This window comes from Vigna unguiculata, chromosome 7 (assembly GCF_037176805.1).
Source record: "Vigna unguiculata cultivar grain cowpea cultivar isolate G323 ecotype 2 chromosome 7, ASM3717680v1, whole genome shotgun sequence".
Lineage (NCBI taxonomy): Eukaryota > Viridiplantae > Streptophyta > Magnoliopsida > Fabales > Fabaceae > Vigna > Vigna unguiculata.
Genome location: NC_140798.1, coordinates 29,034,697 through 29,058,348, shown reverse-complemented (window position 1 = coordinate 29,058,348; position 23,652 = coordinate 29,034,697). Strand labels below are relative to the sequence as shown.

General features: G+C 34.3%; 2 protein-coding genes across 4 annotated transcripts; both read left to right on the top strand.

Annotated features, from left to right (window-relative positions):
* Positions 1 to 11,348: 11,348 nt before the first annotated feature.
* LOC114192175 (zinc finger CCCH domain-containing protein 32-like) lies at positions 11,349 to 16,057 on the top strand. 3 transcript variants are annotated; one of them, XM_085665135.1, is made up of 8 exons: positions 11,349 to 11,730; positions 11,845 to 12,022; positions 12,124 to 12,217; positions 12,299 to 12,361; positions 12,473 to 12,592; positions 12,680 to 12,970; positions 13,066 to 13,377; positions 15,396 to 15,718. In XM_085665135.1, exons 1-8 carry the CDS (start codon positions 11,637 to 11,639, stop codon positions 15,468 to 15,470), a joined length of 1,227 nt encoding a protein of 408 aa, XP_085521261.1. In that variant the 5' UTR covers positions 11,349 to 11,636; the 3' UTR covers positions 15,471 to 15,718. The 3 variants fall into 3 exon arrangements, with proteins under 3 accessions (XP_085521261.1, XP_085521260.1, XP_027937606.1); XM_085665134.1 differs by having other exon boundaries at positions 11,364 to 11,730; positions 15,403 to 16,057; XM_028081805.2 differs by lacking the exon at positions 12,124 to 12,217 and having other exon boundaries at positions 11,370 to 11,730; positions 11,845 to 11,987; positions 15,403 to 16,057.
* A 1,879-nt stretch (positions 16,058 to 17,936) lies between these two features.
* Positions 17,937 to 22,036, top strand: LOC114192085 (zinc finger CCCH domain-containing protein 32-like). Its single transcript, XM_028081663.2, has 7 exons — positions 17,937 to 18,334; positions 18,447 to 18,589; positions 18,986 to 19,048; positions 19,150 to 19,269; positions 19,354 to 19,644; positions 19,730 to 20,041; positions 21,381 to 22,036. The coding sequence occupies exons 1-7, from the start codon at positions 18,241 to 18,243 to the stop codon at positions 21,759 to 21,761; spliced, it is 1,404 nt and encodes a 467-aa protein (XP_027937464.2). The 5' UTR covers positions 17,937 to 18,240; the 3' UTR covers positions 21,762 to 22,036.
* Positions 22,037 to 23,652: the final 1,616 nt, after the last annotated feature.

Sequence of the window (23,652 nt, the reverse complement as noted above, 5' to 3'; positions counted from 1 at the left end):
ATGAGGACGTCCTAATTTCTTCACCTTTTTAATATGAGAGACCACTTTGACAACTCGATCCTACCAGAAGAAACAAAAAAGACTAAAAATACTTACCAACAATAAAATTAAACCTATATAAAAACTTTTTACTGACCTGACCATCCCATATCATGCGTGCAACATGATCCTGGTACAGGGTCAATAAAGATGTATCATATGGACCCCCAGGAAATCCTCCACCATCGTTATCAATGCCGTGCTCGTCCTCCTGAGGAACGTCAGAAACCTCATTCTCAACAATATCATCCTCAACCACATTACCCTCATGCTGACCCCTTCTACGAGCCGAAGCTGTGGGTCTATTCCGTGCACCACCCTGTCTAGAACTCTTTGGTGCATCATTTGAACCGCGTCTACCTAAATTTCCTCGTGTTCTAACCATATCTGTAATTCAAAGTTTGAAACATTAGAATCCAATATAAATTTCCTGGAAAAATAACTAAATGAAATAAACAACATGATTTTAAATTCCGTTACCAAATGCAATTGCTGTCTAATAATAGGAAACGTAAATTATTGATGCTAGTTAATCATACAGTAGTTCTTAGTACCAACCATGAATCAGCTCATTTTAATCCGAGCTACCGTGTGTTCTCTTTTTTAAACCTCTCTAACCATTCTTTCTTTTTCCATTTCACACACACATAATCTCCAAAGACTAAGCCTTTAATTACATTCAACAAGTCACTGCTAAAACGGATTTCACGAAAATAACAACAAAAAAAACACAAAACGGATACTAAAATCCGTTTCACCAAAATTTGAAAAAAAAAACAAAAAACGGAATGCGTATTCCGTTTCATACGCATCCGACACGGCATTCAAAAGCCGTTTCAATAAAATTGAAAAAAAAATTAAATGAAACGGAATGTGTATTCCGTTTCATACACTCCCCACAACGGCTTTCAAAAGTCGTTTCAGTTAAATTTTTTAAAAAAAAAAACCCAAACGGAATGTGTATTCCGTTTCTCACTTCCCACACGGCTTACAAAAGCCGTTTCAGAAAAATTTGAAAAAAAAAGGGCGAAACGGAATGTGTATTCCGTTTCTCAATTCACACACGGCTTACGAAAGCCGTTTAACAAAACAAATGAAAAAAAAATGCAGAAACGGAATGTGTATTCCGTTTCTGATTTCCCACACGGCTTCCAAATGCCGTTTCACAAAACAAAAGAAAAAAAAAATGCAGAAACGGAATGTGTATTCCGTTTCTGATTTCCCACACGGCTTACAAATGCCGTTTCACAAAACAAATGAAAAAAAAAATGCAGAAACGGAATGTGTATTCCGTTTCTGATTTCCCGCACGGCTTACATATGCCGTTTCACAAAGAATTCAAAAAAATAAAAACAAACCAAGATTACAAATTTCAAAACATTACTTGGAGAAGATGCGGGTGGGTCTGTGGTGTTGCAGAAGACGAGAAAAGGGACGCAACAGAGATGGATGAAGACTGTGTTGTGCACGGTGGAGAGAAGAACTGTGTGGTGGAGGTGGAGGATGTGTGCGACCAACGTGGGAGAAGACCAAATGGGAGAAAATGAACAGTGTGTGGAGGCTGGGAGAAGAGGACGAACAGTGTGTGGAGGCTTGCGGGAGCAGAGGACAAAAGAGAGGCGTTAGGTCAAAGATTCCTGATCATGGTGTGGGAATTAGATTCTCTTTTTATTGGAGTTTGTTTTGGGGGTGCAGTGGTGTAGGGGTATGGGGTTTTTTAGGGGGTGCAGCGTCAGGGGTATGGGGGTGCAGGGGTATGGGGTAAAAAACACAAGGTAAATGTTATATTTAACCATGGGCAGTTATGGAAATTAAATTGATTTTGGGGGTACAGACGAGATTCTTGGAGGTGTAGGGAGAAGCCCCCCTTTTCCTATCCAGTGTCACTTGTTGGGTTGAGAAGCCCAACCTTCTTCATGTTGCCACCTAAGGTAAACACATGCAACACTTTTCTTTCTCCACGCGTCCAGCAGCTGCCAACATTTTCTTCTTGTTGGGCCCTAATTGGCAATCAGCCCACATGTATCAAGGATAAAACGTTCAAGCTCCGTGAAAGAATAAATGAGCACCTTCCAACCCACCAGCTAGGGTTCCTTTTCCCCATCACGCGTTCATCATTGCTTAGTTAGGGTTCGAGGTTGTTTCACGTTGTCCTTCCCTTTTACACGGCACATTGGCTATTAGATCTTTGTTTCGTTTATTTATTTCACGGCTGCCTTTCCCCCCTTTATTAAAGGTAGATCGTTGAGAGTAATTGTAAGTTTTGAAGAATGAGAGTGAGGTTTTATCCCCCATTTGTCAACTCACCTTCCTAGTCGAGGATTTCTCCTCCTAGGGTTTCCAAAACACCATGAGTATTGTGAGGTTCAAATTGAAACGAGAGTTAACAAATTCGAGAGTTTCCGTTGTGTTGCACCGATCCTTTCCACTGGATCGACATTTGGAGGTTGCGTGAGGGTCTTGTCACTGATTGGACAGAGATTTCGACGAATCTGTGCGACGTTGACCTCATCAAAAGGTCTTTTACGTCAGTTATTTTGGATATTTTATGTTAGTCTTAGGTCCAATGTTATTGTAGCGCACATAAATTTATGTCATATGCAAAACATGCACATAAACTTAAAGTAGGAATATAATGTTGTGAGGTCGAAGACAGATATTCTTATTCTTATTGTAAATGTTATACGTCTAAAAGTTGTTGGATTTGTATTGCAACATTATACTCCTACGTAGTCGATTTCTCTATGATGCTATAATGAAATAGTAATTTGTTTATGCTTTCTTTATGTTTATACAATTTATCTTTTAGATTTTCATGTTTTCCATTGTTTAGGTTTTTTCTTAATGTTTTGCTCAAGGTACACCTTAGAGCTTGATCTAATTATTGGAAGGTCCTAGGAATGAGATTTCAATAAATGAACTAACTAAATCAAATCAAATAGTGCAAGTCGCTAGGGATGAGATTGTGTGTTTGGCCCTTACTATTTTGACTCTTAATGCAGGTATTGAACATATCTTATTTCAAGGAACTTAGTAAGTTGTTCAAGATTTAGATAGACACTAAAAGAGGGATTTGCGTGTTCTTGGTCTTCTAGAATAGGGAAAGCAATATATTCATTATTGTTCTGATCTGACCCAAGTTCGTCCGGCATCGCTTAGGAGTCGAGGTTAAGCGCAGTATAAATACTCCATCCTCCCTCCACCCTTCGAGATGCCTTATTAGGATAAAACTATGATGGAACTCAACGCTTCAAAGCGAACAATACCTCGGGAACACGGTGGTTGTTCCTAATGATCATGCCAGATGAATTTGGGTTGGATCGAAACATTGGTGCCCATCATGGGGACAACGACAACTCCCCTTGCCCTCGACTGAGGGGCTTGTTCCGATACACCTAATAAGTCTCATATCGCTAAAGAGTCGAGGTCAAACTTATTTTAAATACTCTTACCTCTCTCCATCCTCTGAGGCGCCTTTTAAGGAAAAAATCATGACGGAGCTCCTCGTTGCTCCGAAGCGAATGATACCTCAGGAATGCAGTGTTTATTCCTAACAATGGCTGTCAGACGGACTTGGGTTGAATCGGAACATTGGCGCCCATCTTGAGACGACGACAACTCCCTTACCCTCGAATGGAGGGCTTGTTCCGGTACACCCAATAAGTCTCACATTGCTTAGGAGTCGAGGTCAAGCGCAATTTAAATACTCCTACCTCCCTTCACCCTTTGAGACGCCTCTTAAGAACAAAATTATGACGGAGCTCCACGTTGCTCCAAAGCGGACAATACCTCGGAAACGTGATGATTGTTCCTAACGATGGCTACCGAACGAACTTGGGTCAAATAAGAACATTGGCGCCAACTGTGGGGACAACAACTCCCCTTCAACTCCCCTTGCCCTCGATTGGGGGGCTTGTTACAATACACCAAATAAGTCTCACATTGCTTAGGAGTCGAGGTCAAGCCCAATTTAAATTAGAACTATCAAAATGGGCTGGAACCTGCGAGCCAACCCGACTCACCACAGGTTCGGACCAGGTTGGGTTGAAATTTTTTTACAAATTTCAATATCGATTGACTTTTTACCCGGCTCATCCGGTTTGAACCCGTGGTGAGCCGGGTTGGCTCACCAACCCGCAGATAAAAGGGTCACACAAGTGTTTTTTATTAAGTTGGGTTTTACATTTGGGTCATGTTAGGTTGTTTTTTTAGTCAACACATAAATAATTTGTATTTTTTTATTTTGATTTGTATTTGGATTGTATTAAAGTTTATTTATTTATTAATTAGAATTATAATTTAGTTTTGACTGAAAAATGAATAAAAAAATTGTATTTTTTTAATTAAGTGAACTTGTGAGCCAACCCGTTTAACACGCCAATCCGTGGTGGGCCGGGCTGGGTTCAAATTTTTTTGGCTCGCTAAAAAGAGAGTCAAGTTGGGTTGGCTCATTAAATCATCAATCCGTGGTGGGTTGAGCCGGGTCGGGCCGGGTTACCCGCTTTGACAACTCTAGTTTAAATACTCCTACCTCTCTCCATCCTTCCAAGCGCCTTTTAAGGACAAAACCCTAAGGGAGCTCAACGCTGCTCCAAAGCGGATAATACCTCGGGAACTCAATGATTGTTCTTAAAGATGACTTCCGGACGAACTTGGATCAGGTCAGAACAATCACCACATGAGCAACAATAGGAATTTGCGTAAGGTTATTTGAACTTTATTTAATCCATTTTGCATAGTTGAACAAGGAATATGTGAATGTACTCATTCACATTTGCATTTAAACATATAATTTAAATCTAGCCTCCACTTCTCTCAATCTATATAATATATGCTACTATCCATATTTCCCTATGGATATATAAACTCCTATTTGATTATACCACAACTGACTTGGTGCACTTGCCAATAAATCACATAATTATATATCTCTTTTCAAATTTGATCTTTCAACTCACTATCGTGTGTGATTAGGATTTAACCCCACTGAACATAATCTCAAAAAATAATCTCAAAAAAGTGTTTGTCCCAATAATATGCTAAAAATTACAAATCAAATGTTCTCCTGCAAATTTCAACATATTCTCTTTAGTAGTAGATTTTTCTATAGAATCTTTCAACATATTCTCACTACTTGGTAGATTTTTCTATAGAATATGTGCATTTATGAAAACTTATAAATTCATATGTGTGATGTAACATCCCAATTTCAGCAGCTTAAAACTAATAAAAATATGGAGTTTCATCATAGTTCCAAAACAGATAATTCAGTGTACATAATATATTAATAGTCTTACAAAAGATATGACTATAAAAATATATCACTTATACACTTAAACTAAATTAATAAACTTTATACTTAAACTGACCACTGCTAAAGATCCCACTGGAAACCTCCTCCTAAACACTAAAACGATGACTCTTCATCTTCCAGAAGTGCCTTTGACATTGCAACCACATCTGCTCCCACCAAATAGGTGATCATCGCAAAAGAAAAACATACAACACGAAACAGACTCACAGAAAGCAGGGGTAAGCTAATCTGATAAGAAAAATCATGCAATTCAATTATAAACAAACCATGCAATCTTTCTCATTTTTACCAGAATCACATAGGCCACCACAAACATAGTACAAATATATTACTCTAGACTCAATATCCGAATTATGTAAGCGACATCGGATCTCTTGGTGGCGTGTACTTGTGATGGTTCCCAAACTCTGCAGAGTTTGGACACAAGGGGTTATCACCCAATCACTCCTAAGGTAAGTTCCCTTCGCGTCTGTGACTGAATCGGGTCCACAGACTAAGACCTCCTGTTACTCCTCCTGACATAATTCATTATGCTCTACATGAGCCTTAATGGTTATTGGAGCGTCAGGATACCAACCAAAACTGAGTCTTTATGTCCTTACATACACTAAAACATTCCTCTTAGAATTTCCCTTGAAATCCTAATTCAACCACATCTTCTCATATTCCAACTTCATGCAATTTCACCACACATATTACCAGTCATAACAATTCATGCATATCATAACTAAGTTCACATTTTAACATTTTAACATTTAAACATAGCTTCATCCATTAGAAACAAGGGAATAACACTCAACTACAGGGGTTCTCGCTCAAGCTGGAAGGTCTCGCCCAGGCGAAAGGGATCTCTCGCTTAGGCGAGTCATTCTCACCTGAGCGAGGCTCGAAACAGAGAACAACCCAAACTTTGGGCGAATTCTCGCTCAAGCTAAGTTGTCTCGCTTAGACGAGAGTGACTCTCGCTCAAGCGAGATTGGCTTGCCTAGGCGAGATCTCGCGCAGAGACAGGGGATGAGTTTCTGGTGTTTTCGCTCAGGCGAGAGCTGCTCGCTTAGGTGAAAATACCAGATTCCCAATTTGTTTTCACATGCAACAGTCCAGAAAATCTAGCACAATCCAATCATACACTCAATTACACAGTTCAAGCACTCATACAACACTCAATCATGCAATTCAAAGTCATCAGAATGATTTCTATATGAAATTCAAGCAAAACAGTTAGCTTCCCTTACCTGTTATCTTTTTTAGACAACTTTATAAACTTCAATGCCTTAAAAACGTCAACACCTCTAACTCCACAGGATGCTCTATGCGAACGGAGAAACTGATCGGTCCAATTTGAAGAGTTCGCCGAGAGGATCAATCCTACGGTCTCGGTTCTTCAATCAGACGATCAGAGAAACAGAACCTCTAGAGAGAAGTCAGAGAACTCTAGAAAAGTGGTTTCTAGAGAGATTGTGTGTTTTAAAATAATGAAACTTGTTTATAACAATTCTATTTATACTAAAACCTTCTAATATTAAAATAATCGAGTCTCATTATTTTTAAACCACTATCACTTTTAAAACGTCATTTTCTAAGGTTTTACATGTGATGTCAATCTAATAGAATTTTGAATGAGAAAGTTATAGTTCAATAGATAAATTTAACGTTAAATTATCATTATATTTTTCTAGTTATATTCATTGAAATATTACAAAATATACATATTACTAACATACTTATAAAAAATATTTATGATACAAAGATGAATAATTTAGTTGATGCTAAGAGACCTTGACACTAGAATTATCTTTTTAATAAAATATAGAAATTTTAAGAAATTACTCCAAAAGGGGATATTTCACCAAAAAAATTATGGAATGATTTTATTTTTTATACAACAATTTAAAATATAGACTCAAACAACTTTTTATCCAAAAGTTTGAATGAGTCCTGATAATTTTGGATTTCTTTAAATAATTTATATATATATATATATATATATATATATATATATATATATATTAAGTTTGTAACAGGAGAAAATGCAAATGATTTTGACATTTGCTTCATTTTGATTATATCTTTAGGTTTTAATTATTCAAATGAAACTAGAAGAATCTTATTTTAAAGAAAACACAAAAGTTGGAAAGTTAGAAATGTTGGAATCATTTAAAAAGCTTTTAAAAGAAAAAAGTCATACATACTTTAAGTTGAAATCTCTAACCTCAAACTTTTTAGACAAAATAATTTTAATTTATTAATTTTTTTTAAAGTAAGACGTCTAATAAAAACCAATTAACCATTTTAAGACTCGATTCAATAGACTTTCCAAACAAATATAGTTTATTAATTTTAGACTTCATTTGATATTTTAATTTCTTTTTCTAGAATTTGTAATTTTGAAAAATAAAAGCGTAGCTGACAAAGAATTTGAGGGAGTACACTTGTTTCATTTCTACATTTTTTATTTGCATGAGAATTAAACACTTTGTAAAGGTTGGGTTTTTAACTTTTCTTTGTTGGCATTATTAACTATATTCTTTCCATGAATGTTGGTTGTATATCCTAGTTAGTTATCAAACATTTTGTTACACCACAATAATATTATAAACCACTTAAATTTCTTTTTTCTTTCTAAGGATAAAACTTATTGTTATGAATCTTTTCAATAATAATAGTATATATATATATATATGATCTTTATTTTATTGAATTTTTTAACTTCAAAATGAAATCTGAAAAAAACAAATAGAAAGAAATTAAGAAACAAATAAAATGTTGCATTCTTCTAATAAAGAATCTATAATATTGTGATTATTTCAAATAATAGGTGGATACACTAACATGGTCAGTCCTAGGGTAAAACAAATAAAACATTTGTTTTAGGCCTTTAATAAAATAAGGTCTAAAAAAATTAGTATTATTATTTTTCTTTTAAATTAATTATAAAATTATGTTTAAAAAAAAAAAAGTCTTAAAATTCTTTTTAGTACTAATATACTTCTATTAAATTAATTATAAGTTTATGTTTGATAATAAAATTTAATTAAATTATTATTAATGTTTGTTAATTTTTATTGATATTAAAAATGATATTTAATGAGTTAAAACATTTTTATAATAAATTATAATTTTGTTTACCAAAACAAAAAAAGAATGATTAGTTATCTTTATTATCTTATAATCAATCATGATTTTATTTTATACTTAATCTTTTTGTGACTTCTCTTACCTTTTCTTGTTTTTTTCTATTCTATAGTCATTTTTTAACAATTTTGACATATTACATTTGCTTGAATCTTATGTCCCATATGTACCGATATTTTTATTTTCATTTTTGGTTAATATATTTTTTTCTTTTTATTTGTGTTGTTGTTTTTTATGTTGGATTTGTATTAGGATTAGAAATATATTTTTTTTGCCAATTTTGTTTTTCGGTACTTTTCAATTTACGAGTTTCGAGAATTTTTTTACATATATCTTAATGAGGAGTTAAAATTTTCTACAAAACTATTAATTAGATTAAGGTTTAATCTTTTGGTAGACAATAAATTAATTGAAGCATAAGAATTAAAATACCACAAATATAATAGGAAAATAAGATCCAAATCTAAACTCTATATTCAAAGTTGGATTTTATGTAAAAAAATAAAAGTTTAGGAAAAAAAAACTTACTTTTTTGTGATTCTAAATGTTTATATTGGTTATTTTATGCTTATTATTACTTTCAATTTTATAATATTTTATAAATTTTCATTTAAACACACGTGCTTTTATATCAAAGAGAATATATATATATATATATATATAAAAGAAAAATAAATTAAAAAATTAGAGTAACCGCTCTTTGAATAAATAAGATAATAATAATATAAATATAAATCAAAGTAACAATAAAAAAATTAATCATGACAATTTAATAAATAATTTTACATAAAAAATTTCAAAAATAAATTCTAAATAAAAGATTTTCCTTTTTTAAGTTTGCAACCTTCTAAATTCTTTAATCATCTTAACTCCAAAATACTTGAATTTATAGATATTTTTATTGGGATGAATTTTAAAATTAAATATATTAGTTTAAGATAATGATTTGGTATTCAAAGGATCTATCTATTCATTGCTAAACTTGACATAAACAAGTGATTAAATAAATACATAAATATTCTAATTCAGAAATTTTATTCTTTCAATATTTCGTGTAAGCCTGTTTCATCATTCTGCATAAAAACAAAATGAATCATATTTCGTCCACAGAATGAAAGGGAGAAGGGAAATGAATTCAACACAGAAGAAAATTTAAATTCGATATTTTATCTAAATCTTATATTGGATTTGGACTTTATATTATGAATTTGTTTCTTTTTTTTTTTTCATTTGAATTGTCTTATGGAAAAAACGAAACGCAAGTCATTGTCTAGAACATTTCTTCTTTCGCATGTCCATTAAATTTTTTAGGTTTTAGGATGAGAGAAACACAAGTATGATTAATGTTCATGATTAATGGTAGGTGGTGTTATTTCTGTTGTGTATCATTTATTATAAAAAGTAAGAGAGAGACTATAAACAAGAGATATAATATAGGAAAAAGAATGAGAAAAACATGCAATAATAAATATTATTTACTTCTTTTAAAATAATAATAGATTGAATGTTATAATTAGTGGGTTGGTATCATATTAATGGGACCCTACTTGTGCAGAGAGGTACTATATAGAAATTCCATAAGTAAAGTGTTACATGAAATGAAATGCATTCAATTTTTAAAAGGTTTTCTTTAAAATGGGTTAACATAATATTTCTAATATATCTAAAAAATAACCAATTTTATTTAAATTTATATAAATGTTTGTCTTTGTTTTATCCTCTTTGAGATATAAAACTGGTGTGTTTCTCTGTGTACGTGTGAAATGATTTTTTTGTTACAAAAATACTATCAAAATACACGAATGAATTGGTTATTGATGAATTCTTAAAGAAGTTACTTATGCTTTTCTTCTACATTTCACAGTTAAAAAGCAATGTAATCATCATCACACCCTTAATTTTAAAAATTTAATTGTATTATCACCCTCCTTCAATCATTATAAACTAAAAAGAGGAGAGATGATTGTGATTGATTGTTGTCATTATTAATAATAGTGATAATTATGAAAATAAAACTGATATAATAATGTAGGTTTAAATTTGAAGATGTATGCTATTTCAATTTTTCTAAATAATCTTATCCTCAAGAATTGAGAGGGATATATTTCATTTCCATTTTTTTAATCAATCCTGATCACTTTATAAAAACTATATGTAAGTAAATATTATGCCAAATTATGTGACGGTTAAAAGATAGATAAAAATTAGACCGATATAGAAAGTTGGATCTTGTCATGAACTCCGAAAAAAAAAACATGATGACGAAGAAAGACACAAAAATACATTTAAAAGTTTATGCGAAATTCTCCACAATTAAGCTTAAACTCCCTGTAATGAAGCAAGATTTCCTCGTAAACAAGAAAAAAAGTTATAACTAAATAGTAATTGAAGAACATATTTAGACTAATTACCTGATCTTAATACAAAAAACTCTGCAGAAGAATGATATTAAATAAATAATTAATAAATCTAACATTTTAATTGATAAAATAAAATAAAAGGTTAAAATATTCCTTCCTTAGGCTCTACATAAAAAAACAAAAAACACAGACTCACTAGGGAAGTTTATAAATCACATTTAGAATGAAAAGTATGACATTGGAGACAAAATAAGTCTAGAATTGATAGGTAACTATTATCTAATAATCCCCAAATAAAGAAAAAAATAAAATAAATGAACAAACATAGAGCGAAGGTTATACACGTAATTTCAGCTAAGAAAGAGTGTCGGTTACCTGTTAAGTTAGCTTAGGTCTTCCTTTCTGAGTTTTAATTAAAACATGACAGGATAAGATGATGTTGGAAGGAACATAACATTTTGCGCTATTTGGCGGGTACGCAGACACCCAAATAACAAAAAAAGAAAAACCAAAATTAATAGAAAAAACAGAGAAAGAAAATCGGGCTGAAAAGCGCAACACAGTGAACACACCACATCAGACATCGTACAGTCTTGGAGAGAAAGGGAAACAAAAACACACACACACACACACAGATACATACTCACTCACCAACACCGCTCAAACCAGTCTCTATCTAGCGGGTTCCGAAACAACACCAGACCTCTCTCATCTTCCAGAATCTTCTAGACCCTTCTCCCTGGAAACTGCTTCTTAACTTCAAACACCAACACTCTCACACCTTTATCATGGACTTGTACGGTCGGGGCCCCGCCAGGAATGGATCCAACCCGGTCAACCAACCCGAATGGCGCTCACCGGCCACCGACACTGCTCTCGAAGGTCTTTCTCTCTTCTCTGCTTCTTATATTAGGGTTTACTTTATGTGGAAGCTGTGTTGTGTTAGTTTAGGGGTTTCTTTGTGGCTTCTAATTAGGGTTTTTTCGGTTTCTGCAGAATCCATGTGGCATTTGACGTTGGGTGGTGGGGAATCTTACCCGGAGCGGCCCGGCGTGCCCAATTGTGTGTATTACATGCGAACTGGTGTGTGTGGATATGGTGGCAGGTGTCGTTACAATCATCCTCGTGACCGTGCTGCGGTAACACTTTCCATCACTTTGAGATTCTGCATTAGGTTAGAGTTTCATGCAAGTGTCTTGTTGCTGTTGATTTTTGGTAGGCATTGTTTTCATGTCTCTTTTGGCTCTGTGTTGGTGTTGTTACTTATTTCTGAAGGTCAATGTTGTGTATGAATGTTCGTTTACTGCGTGGTTGGTTCTTTTCCTTTTTAGCGAGGAAGGGGGTTCTCAATATGAAGTGTACTTCCAAAGTGAGAATTGAAGAATGTGGATGACTAAGTTTTTTCTTTCTTACATCTTATTGCTAAAGTGTATAAATATCAATGCGTTAGGTTGCTGCGGCAGTAAGAGCTACAGGGGAGTACCCAGAAAGGGTGGGGGAACCTCCGTGTCAGGTATGCTATTTTTGGCCCCTTTAAATGGTTTTTCTCAAATAAAATCTACAAATTTCTTCTTAAATTTCTAATTTAATGTGGTTATTAATACTTGGTGTTTCTGATGAGCAGTATTATTTAAAAACGGGAACCTGTAAATTTGGTGCATCCTGTAAATTCCACCATCCTAAAAATGGAGGTGGATATTTAAGTCAAGCTCCACTAAATGTCTACGGATACCCATTAAGGCCTGTATGACACTTCTTTTTCCTCATCTCCCTCATGTAATTGACAGTAGTATAAATAATGCCATGTTGAACCACGCCTTTTGTTTAACAGGGTGAGAAAGAATGCTCCTACTATTTGAAAACGGGGCAGTGCAAATTTGGTATATCTTGTAAATTCCATCATCCTCAACCTGCTGGCACGTCATTGCCAGCATCTGCACCTCAATTTTATCAACAGGTGCAGTCTCCTACAGTTCCTCTGCCTGAACAGTATGGAGGAGCTTCTTCAAGTTTGAGAGTGGCTAGGCCTCCTATGTTGCCTGGTTCATATGTTCAAGGGGCTTATGGTCCTGTACTTCTTTCTCCAGGGGTTGTCCCATTTCCCGGATGGAGTCCTTATTCGGTGAGAGGGACATGTGTGTGCGTGTTGTGGAAAGTCATCTTTTTTGTGTTAACTTTTAGGAGTTGCATTATTCTGAAATTTTTAAATTGGTGTAGGCACCTGTAAGTCCTGTGCCATCTCCTGGTGCTCAACCTGCCGTTGGGGGTACATCTTTATATGGAGTAACCCAGTTATCATCACCAACATCAGCTTTTGCAAGACCATATACTCCCCTTCCCTCTACGTCTGGCCCTTTAGGAAGCAGCCTGAAAGAACAATTATTTCCTGAAAGACCTGGTGAACTTGAATGCCAATACTATCTGAGAACAGGGGACTGTAAATTTGGATTAGCTTGTCGATATCATCATCCTCGGGATCATATTGTGGCACGGCCACTTCTTAATCCTGTTGGACTTCCTTTACGTCCGGTATGTGGTTACTCACTTGATTTGAATATTCAATTGTCTGGTTAATTTCTACGATTTAATTAAATGTTGTTTTATGTTACTTTATACTTATAGATGTACATATACAAAGAGTGTGAATACGATGTTTATTTTGCTTAGGGCACAGTACTCGCGTTTCCTACCTATTAGACATTAAAATCTGCAGGTGGTCTAGACAACCTGCCCTTTTATTTGTGACTTGGGCCCTAATAGCATTAGGTACTCAATAATCCAACTTCTGTTGCGCTAGGGTCAACATGGACAACGGTTGATCTGGAGTAACAGATAATATTAGACTTTTGCTTTGCACAATGATAGAGTTGGTCGTTGGTGGCACAATGCCATTCCAATTCAACATTTCAATTCCATAAATTGTATAAGTTTAAACTATACTAAACAGATACGTTCATACAATTACGAAACATAAGTTCCTAAGGTGAAAACAATTAAATAACTAAGAATGGAAAAATGTTTAAGTTTGTGTCTCCAATCCTCTAATGACATCATCTCCAATATCATTATCTTCATCACCATCAAGCTCTTTCCCTGATAAAAAAGTGTGCATTACATTGGCATAAAACCTAAATTATCAATATTGAGTACATCTAGAGTTGGGTCAGCTGAACTTGCTCGTCCCAAGTCTAGAGAGTGAGGAAACTTCTATATTGACATCAAAAGAATTTGAACCATTCCCACTTCCGGACATTTTAAAATTTTCACAACTTGATGTGACACTGAGTCGGTTGGGGATAGAGTGCAGAATCAGATCATGAGTACTAGATCTGATGAGGGGTACACTCTTTTTGTTTGGAGAAGTTGCAAGCCAAACCCTATATTTCACTGTGATGTGGGTTCTCAAAATGTGTTTGAAATAGTCAAATGACATAATTTTGTGTCGGTTTTTGTGCCAAACAACGGATTTGGTGAACTTGTAAGTCTACCATGAGTGAACTGAGTTTGATCGAGTTTGCTTGAGTCTACCAAGAAACTAGTTTGGAGACAAGTAAAATCGTTCGAGTTTGTGAGTTGACCTGTGAGTTTGATAACCATGGATGATTTTATGCACACACAGGGCCCTCCACTCAAAAAGTATTTGGACTTTGAAGTCCTCATTTCAGGTCAAGAATCAACCTTCCTAAAAGATTAAGTTGTTCAACAAAAGTCTGTGTTACACACTCATTCTATTTTTCTTTTAATTAATTATGATATTAATGTGGCTTTCGGTATAGAGGCCTCTAAAATTTAACAGTTCAAGATTTTGACAACAAAATCTACTGTCTTGTGACTGTTAAATTTGGTTATCATCTTTGAATGATTTTCCAGCTTAGGAAACCCAGGTGTTGGTGAAATCTAGTTTGGAAGTGATGGTTAACGCATTTCAGTTTCCAACTACAACTTCCAATATAGTGATGATGTGGTTGATGTTAAATTTGTAGCATGATAGTTTGATTTCTATCTTGGATTTTGTTTTGCATGTTTGCTGTTGCATGATCTTTGGGGGGATGTGATATGAAACATAGGATCTGAATTGGGGACTACAGTGGATGGGATATGATTTCATCATTACATTGTACGTACATTTTGGCCGCGAACTTGTGGTCAGCTATTTTTTACCTTGTTGGGTAAAAAGGTTACTTACACACAAATTTGATACTTGACTGCTCAAGTTACTCCTTTTAAATCCAGGTAGCTCTGCGTAGGTGCATATATTTCAGATGCAACAACCTATGCAGTTGTGTGCACTTGTGATTTTGATTACTACGCATGTGCAAATACAATTATTGTTGATGGAGTTGGTTGCACGTGGCAGTAGTGATTATAACTTATCGATTCATATATTCTGTATAGAGTTTAGTGACCAGCTAAGGATTTATTATTTGATTGAAGTATGAGTTTTATGTGAAATAATTGATTGTTCTTAAGCACAATCTCGTGTTGTGACATTGCAATTGTGTGTTTTTTTATTTTGAGAGTTTTTTCTTAATTGATTTGTTTTCTAGAAAACAGGGTGTACAACCTTGCGCATTTTATTTGCAAAATGGGCATTGCAAGTTTGGCTCGACGTGCAAATTTGACCATCCTTTGGGATCCATGAGATACAGTCCATCGGCATCTTCTCTCATTGATGTGCCTGTTACTCCATATCCAGTTGGTTCTTTGCTGTCTCAGCTGGCCCCTTCAACAACATCTTCAGAGCTTCGGCCTGAACTGATGTCGGGGTCCAAAAAGGAATCTTTTTCAGCCAGAATACCTTCTTCTGGAAATAGTTCCGGTACCTCTGTGGGTTTAATATTCTCACAAGGTGGGTCTGTTTCCCTATCTGATGTGCAACTCTCAAGTCAGAGTTCTGCCTCTGCTAGCAGTAGCAGAAGCACCAGACAAAGTGGTGAGATACGTTGACATCGCTAGTGCAAGCTTGAAAATATGTCCTCATTATCCATTGGATTGATTTCACAGGCCTCCATTGCTCTGTCTATAGTCCCCGATGCTTTAATTGAAACTGTTCAAAGATTCGCTATCGCTGTGTTTAGAAATCCATCATCCAATTCGGTTTTAAAAGCCTATACTAGGTCATTCACTTCTATGTTCTCCTCATCTGATTATATTATTATTATTATCTCAAATAAGCTTCAATAGAAAACTTAACACTTTCTATTCTTCATCTCTTCGGAATGTTTATTATTTTACCTAATTTATTGCTCTTGTGTGATCATTATGGTTACATTTTCCGAAGATATATATGGTTTGTTTGCAGTTTTTCTACTGCTATTACCTGCAATCTCTCCCCACACATAACAGGTTTAAAGAATATTTCTCTTACTAAACTTAACCGAATATCTAATAGCAATTTGACCTTGCTCTTGGAGGTTAAAATGTTGGTAGTGTTTTTTGGTACAACTTTTTCTAATGCATCTCGTTTTTTTGTTTTCTGCTTTGTACTATTGCATCCATGCATATCTTGTGCGTATCTGCAAATATATTCTGCATTCTATAAATATTTTTGAATCCAGGGAATATTGAAAGTCAATATTTTAAAACGTTAGTTAATGAAATAAAGTTAAAAATATAAATATTAATATGTGGTAATTTTACTCAAATATTTAAGCAATGTCAGAATTTAAGAAAATATTCTTTTAAATAATGAAGATTTAATAAATAAAGTCTGATTTTATATGAAAAAAACAAGAAAAATGTTTGTTTTGAAATGAAGATGTGTGAAGAGGTGAAACTGTGTTTAAACTCTTAACAATATCTTTTCAAATTTAATGAGTGGATTATCATTGGGAAGTACCAAATATGGAGCAAATTAGTTTTCAAATACTCTTAATAGTTGAAAGTTAAACCATGTTAAGTTAATATGTTAAAATAGTTTGCACGGAAAACTAATTTTTCTTTCATTACTAAATTACATTAAGAATCTTCTAGTTTTAATCAGAATAGTCGCCTCGCTTACATATTTTCTGTTATTAACGAATGACATATATTTTATGTTGTTAACTCACGACACTAGTATCTTTTTATCCTAATTTTTTCTTTTTGAAATAACACTCATTTTCTTAGTTTTATTTAAAAATACCATATTATGTAAAACGTAAATAAAAAATACGAAAATTAAAAATGAAGATTTAAAATATAAAAGTAACGAGTATTATTATAAAAAAAAATTGAATGATTTACTCAGAAAATATCATGAAAGTTACCTTTTTAGAAAATATATTCTAGTATTCAAATAAATAAATAAATACCCATTCTCTATGATTAAATCTATTAACTCGTTATCGAATTTATATGTGACTTTTATAAAAGTATAAATGTAATAAAAACAAAACGAAGAACTGTTGTTTGTTTATTAAAAGAAAAAAATTATTTAAGGAGAATTAATACAAGATTAGAGTAACTTTCTTACCATTAAACTAACTAGTTTTTTCTATAGTAATTTGTAATCTATATTTTAAAATTTTAACTGTAAAATTTTTTATGTAATTTTTAGTAGATGATACTTTTAGATAAAATACAAAAAGAGAGTTGTGATTCAATTGATTAAAAAACATAAGAATGAGTATATCTATTCTAAAACTAGTAAGAATGTAGATGTGATTCAACATAAATACAAGAAGATGAGTCCAGTTTTCTGAATTATTATAGTAATAACAAAACTTAGTTATGAAAAGATAAAGAGGCACACTCTGATACGGCATTTGGGAACCCTTCTCTTGTCCCCACATAAAGAAAACAAAGAAAAACAGCTTAGAATTTAAACGGTTCAATCATAAACCTGTGAACAAAACCATACCTCTAACGGGTGAAAAAAAGTGAAATCACCTTGGAATTTGAATTCAATTTATCTGTTATTATTTGAATAAATTAAAAGCGTAGAACTTTATGTTATGAATGTAATATAATTTTATATTGGAATGGAAGGGCAGTTGCGTCACTTTACAAAAGGATGAGTGTCGGTTACTGGTGAAGTGAGAACCCCGTTTTGTGATTTTAAACTGTGGCGGGTAGGCACAAATGAAGGAACAAAAAACTGAAATTAATACAAGAAAAACAGCGAAAGAAAATGGAGCTGAAAAGCCCATTACAACACACTACTACACTAGAGACCGTACGGTCCTAGTCAGAGAGAAGAAGCAAAACAAAACACACACTTTCTCACTCACTCTCACACACACGCACGCTCCAACGCACGCCCTGTACAGTGAAGCTGTGAAAATCCCCTTTCTGTCTCTCCGCTTCGAAACCACCGAACAACACCAGCTCGCCGATCTTCCACACACTTCAACACCTCTCTACCACCAACCACCTTCTTCACTTCGGACACTCCAACTCAAACCCGTTTCCATGGACTTGTACGGTCGGGCCCCCGTCAGGAACGGATCCAACCCGGTCAACCAACCCGAATGGCCCTCACCGGGCATCGACACTGCTCTCGAAGGTCTTTCTCTCTTCTCTTCTCCTCTGTTAGCTTTTATTAATGTCCAACTTCTGCTGTGTTAGTTTTGGGGGTTTTTCGGTGGCTTCTAATTAGGGTTTTGGTTTTTGTGTAGAATCCATGTGGCATTTAACGCTCGGTGGCGGCGAATCTTACCCGGAGCGGCCCGGCGTTCCCAATTGTGTGTATTACATGCGAACCGGTGTGTGCGGATACGGTAGCAGGTGTCGTTACAATCACCCTCGTGATCGTGCTGCGGTAACCCTTTCCATCACTTTGAGATTCTGCATTAGGTTAGAGTTTCATGCAAGTGTTTTTTGTTTTTGTAGTTGGCATTGTTTTCATGCCTTTTTTGGCCCTGTGTCGGTGTTATTGCTTATTTCTGAAGGTCGATGTTCTGTAGGAATGTTCATTTACTGTGTAGTTAGTTTTTTTCCTTTTTAGCGAGGAGGGTTCTATTCAATTTTTACTTTCTCAATGTGAAGTGCCACTTGAAAGTGGGAATCCGGTTTAAAGGATAGCTGGTTGTGTTGCAGAAGCGTATTTTAGTTAGAAAAAAATAACAATGTTTATGTAGATAGCGAGTATTTTATTTCATCTTATTGCTAAAGTATATGAATATGAATTGACTCAGTTGAGTCAAATGCTGCTTAGGTTGTTGCGGCGGTAAGAGCTACGGGGGAGTACCCAGAACGGGTGGGGGAACCTCCATGTCAGGTCTTGGTTTTTGTTTTATTTCCATAAATGATTTTTTATGTTCAATCTGCAATTTTTTTAAAATGGTTATACTTATTCTTCTTCGTCATTCTGATGAACAGTATTATTTAAAGACCGGAACCTGTAAATTTGGAGCATCCTGTAAATTCCACCATCCAAAAAATGGAGGTGGATATTTAAGTCAAGCTCCACTAAATACTTACGGATACCCATTACGGCCAGTATGACTCTTCTTTTTGCTCTTCTTCTGCCACCTGTAGCCCGCAGCAAACAATGCTATTGTTAACTGTCTTTTTTTTGAACAGGGTGAGAGAGAGTGCTCCTATTATTTGAAAACGGGGCAGTGCAAATTTGGTGTTACCTGTAAATTCCATCATCCTCAACCCGCTGGCACACCATTGCCAGCATCTGCACCTCAATTTTATCAACAGGTGCAGTCTCCTACCGTTCCTGTGGCTGAACAGTATGCAGGAGCTTCTGCAAACTTAAGAGTGGCAAGGCCCCCTGTATTGTCCGGTTCCTATGTACAAGGGGCTTATGGTCCTGTACTTCTTTCTCCAGGGGTTGTCCAGTTTCCTGGATGGAGTCCTTATTCGGTGAGAGGGACATGTCTGCAAAGTGAAAAGTCAATTTTTCTTCATTTAGCAGTTGCTTTCTTCTGACAATTTTAAATTTGTGCAGGCACCTGTAAGTCCTGTGCTATCTCCTGGTGCTCAACCTGCTGTTGGAGCCACTTCTTTATACGGAGTGACCCAGTTGTCATCACCAACATCAGCTTTTGCTAGACCGTATACTCCGCTGTCCTCTACTACCAGTCCTTCAGGAAACATACTTAAGGATCAATTATTTCCTGAAAGACCCGGTGAACCTGAATGCCAATACTTTCTGAGAACAGGGGACTGTAAATTTGGATTAGCTTGTCGATATCATCATCCTCGGGACCATATTGTTGCACGACCATTTCTTAGCCCAATTGGACTTCCTTTACGACCGGTATGTATGGTTGCTCACTTGATTTGATTACTTGTCTTATTGTCTAGTTAACATTCTTAGATTTATTTAAATTTAAGTTGTATGGTACTTTAAAGTGTTACAATTATAATTTATGATGTTATCCATATAAAATGTGCATATCTACACATGACAAATGTATGAATAGCACATCTATTGTGCTCAGGGAGCACTACTATTTCCTACTCATTAGAAATAAAAAATTTGTTGGTAGTCTAGACAACCTTTTGTAACATGAGCCCTGATATTATAAAAGTATCCCTGCATGGCAATTAACTCATAGCGTAGCTTCAGTTGCACTAGGAACAACATGGACAGCAATTGACCTGGAGTAAGAGACAGTATTAAACTTTTGCTTTGCACGATTAGATTTGGCCCTTGACAGAACATAATATAAATATGTATATATAAAGCTGTCTGCACGAGCCTTTTAGGCCTGAGATGTGGAATGCAACTTCTTATTTACAGGAATGGGGATAGCTAAGATTGTACTCTTGATCATATATTCATTCGAAGCCCTTATTTCATGAAAAATTAACCTTCGGACAAAGTTTAACCTGTTGAATAAAATGCATGTGATTATTATTTTCCTATAATCAGTCCCATTTTAAAAGCTGCTATTCACTCTATTTTTCTTTTTAATTTCATATGGCATAAAAGTGACTTGCTCATATATATGTCTGAAATATAAAAATTGTCTTTCCTGCTTCCACTGAAAAGGCCAATGTAGTGATGTACATGATGCCAAATTGTGACACGGTTAGTTGCTGTTCTATCTTGAGTTTTGCATGATTAAAGTTTTATTATGTTTGGAGGGATATGTGATGGAAACATAGGATCTAAACTGGGGGTTATGGCAGAGAGGATTTGGATTTATAGTTCCTTTGGAAATAAATTTTTGTTGTGGTCAAACCATGTTTCTTCGTTTTTGAGGAAACATGCTATTTAATGAGCTATTGGACACCACAATAGCACAAGTTACTCGTTTTGGATTCAGGATGCCTTGCATAGATCTCATGTGCAAAAAAATCTATTCCAGTTGTGCGCATTTGTGACCGGGATGCATGTGCAAATAGAATTATTTACAATGGAGTTACGCACTTGTAGCCTTAGTGTTTATAGTGTAATCCATTCGTAAATTTTTTTTTCATCTCAGTTACACTAGTGTTTAGAGTTGTTATTTGTTTGAATGCATTAATTTTATCTGGAATATTTAACTGTTCTTAAGCACATTCTCATGTTTCATTGCAGCATTACAATTTGTGTTTTATATTTTATATTTTTGGGATTTTTCTTAATTAATTTGTTTTCTAGAAAACAGGGCGTACAACCTTGCGCTTTTTACTTGCAAAACGGGCATTGCAAGTTTGGGTCCACGTGCAAATTTGACCATCCTTTGGGATCTTTGAGCTACAGTCCATCGGTATCTTCTTTCATTGATGTGCCAGTTACTCCATACCCTGTGGGGTCTTTGCTGTCTCAGCTGGCTCCTTCTACAACATCTTCAGAGCTTCGGTCTGAACTGATGTCCGGGTCCAAAAAGGAATCCCTTTCAGCCAGAATACCTTCTTCTGGTACTTCTGTCGGTCTAATTTTCTCACAAGGTGGTTCTATCTCGTTATCTGATGTGCAACTCTCAAGTCCGAGTTCTGCCCCTCTTGGCAGTAGCAGAAACACCAGACAAAGCGGTGAGATACGTTGATCAGGCTAGTGGAAAACCTGAAAATGACTCCTCATTACCTATTGGATGTGACTTCACAAGCCTCCATTGCTTCTGTTTATAGTCCTCAGTATTTTGATGGCAACTGTTCAAATTTTCACTGTCTTGGTTGAGAATTCATCATCCAATCCTGTTTAGAGCCTATACTAGGTGATTCTCATCTGATTATATTATTATCTCCAATAAGCATCAATTGAAAACTCAATATTGTCTACACTCCATCTCTTTTGATTGTTATTATTCATCCTTTACTTAAAGCGTTTGTGTGATGATTGTTTTGTTACAATGCCTTGTTACATTTATGCATGCATGTGAGACACAACCTAGTTCCTGCCCCGTACAAAGATGAAGTTGAAGAGATGACTGAAGTTCCATTTACGCTACTGTTTTTTTGCTTTTACTTTTTTAGTACTTGCAACATGCATACAATGCCTTTGCTATGGAAATTGTAGGGAATCCTAGGTTGGTATTTTCTCCGGCAACGCGATTACTATGTTAAAACGTTGTCATGCCGTTATAATGCACATTATGTAACACATTTTGCTAAACGTTTTGCGTTAGAGTATTTCTCTAGAACATAATTTATGTTCTAATGATGGATAGGAAAATATTGTGTGAATTTTTTTATCCATATTACATATTTAATGCTTATCGGAAAATTTTGTATGCATTCAATGAATATTTGTAAACCTAGATAATATTATTAAAATATGAATAAGTAGAGCTTTTAGCAGTTTAATACAACATAAATCAGAAATGTTTGGAATTTTAAAGCCTATTTTACTGAAGAATTTGAGCATTGTCAGAATTTTAAGGAGTTAAAATTAATTTTTGAACATCAGACTTAAGAAAAAATGATATGGTTTTACATTGAACATTTAAAATGAAGACGTGTGATTGTATGAACAGGGATGGAAATGTATTCCCTTCAAATTAACATTTCAAATTTATAATACGAAGGTGAATTATCATTAATCTTGTATTGATGCATTTGGCTCTCATAACGCATGCATAGGGAAAGAAAGCTAAAATGTATGCACTTCTTCTTAAGTGGGAATTTTGATGTAAATTTATTACTTCTAAACAATGCTAGTTGTTGCATTTTTAATACGGTGGTTAAAAAAAGTGTACTTTTGCATCACCTATTAAAAGCATTGAAGTGTCGTGATCAGAAATGGTGATCATAAATAATAAACTTACAAGAATGTCAAAAGATAAACTTCAACATATTTTATAAAATTGCCGCAAATGATTGTTGACTTTATTGTTATAAAGTGAATAGTCCATTCTAGAAGTTAAAAAAAAAATCAATTTTAAGTATTGATAAAAAGTTAATAGACAATATATTTTTACAATAAATGTGTGTTTGGAAGAAGATTAATGGAGACAGATTCTCATTGTCTTAGCGAGTTAAATGATAAAAGCTATTTATTATTGCGTGTCATTGCATGATAGGGCGATTTATTTTAGTAAGATGGAAAAGTGGAGCTCATTCGTCATATTAAGATGATTAAAAATCTTGATTTACTCGAGGGCAAGCCCACTATTTTTTTTAAATGTTTTCTCTTTTTTTTTATTTTTAATTTTTTTTTATATATATACATATTAAAAAAATATAACAAATATTTTCTATAATTTTAATCGATTACTTAATGTTTATAATAATATAAATTAAAATAATTATTTATTCTTTTATGTTATATCGTTTTATTATAATTAATAATTATTAATAATTAAGATTGAATTTATAAGTTTTAATAATTTAAATTATAATAATATTGTATATTTATATTCTTAAAATAATATATTATACAAAAGTTAATTTATAATTTTTTTAATTTAAAAAATAGTAAGCAAGCAAGTCCATTCCAAC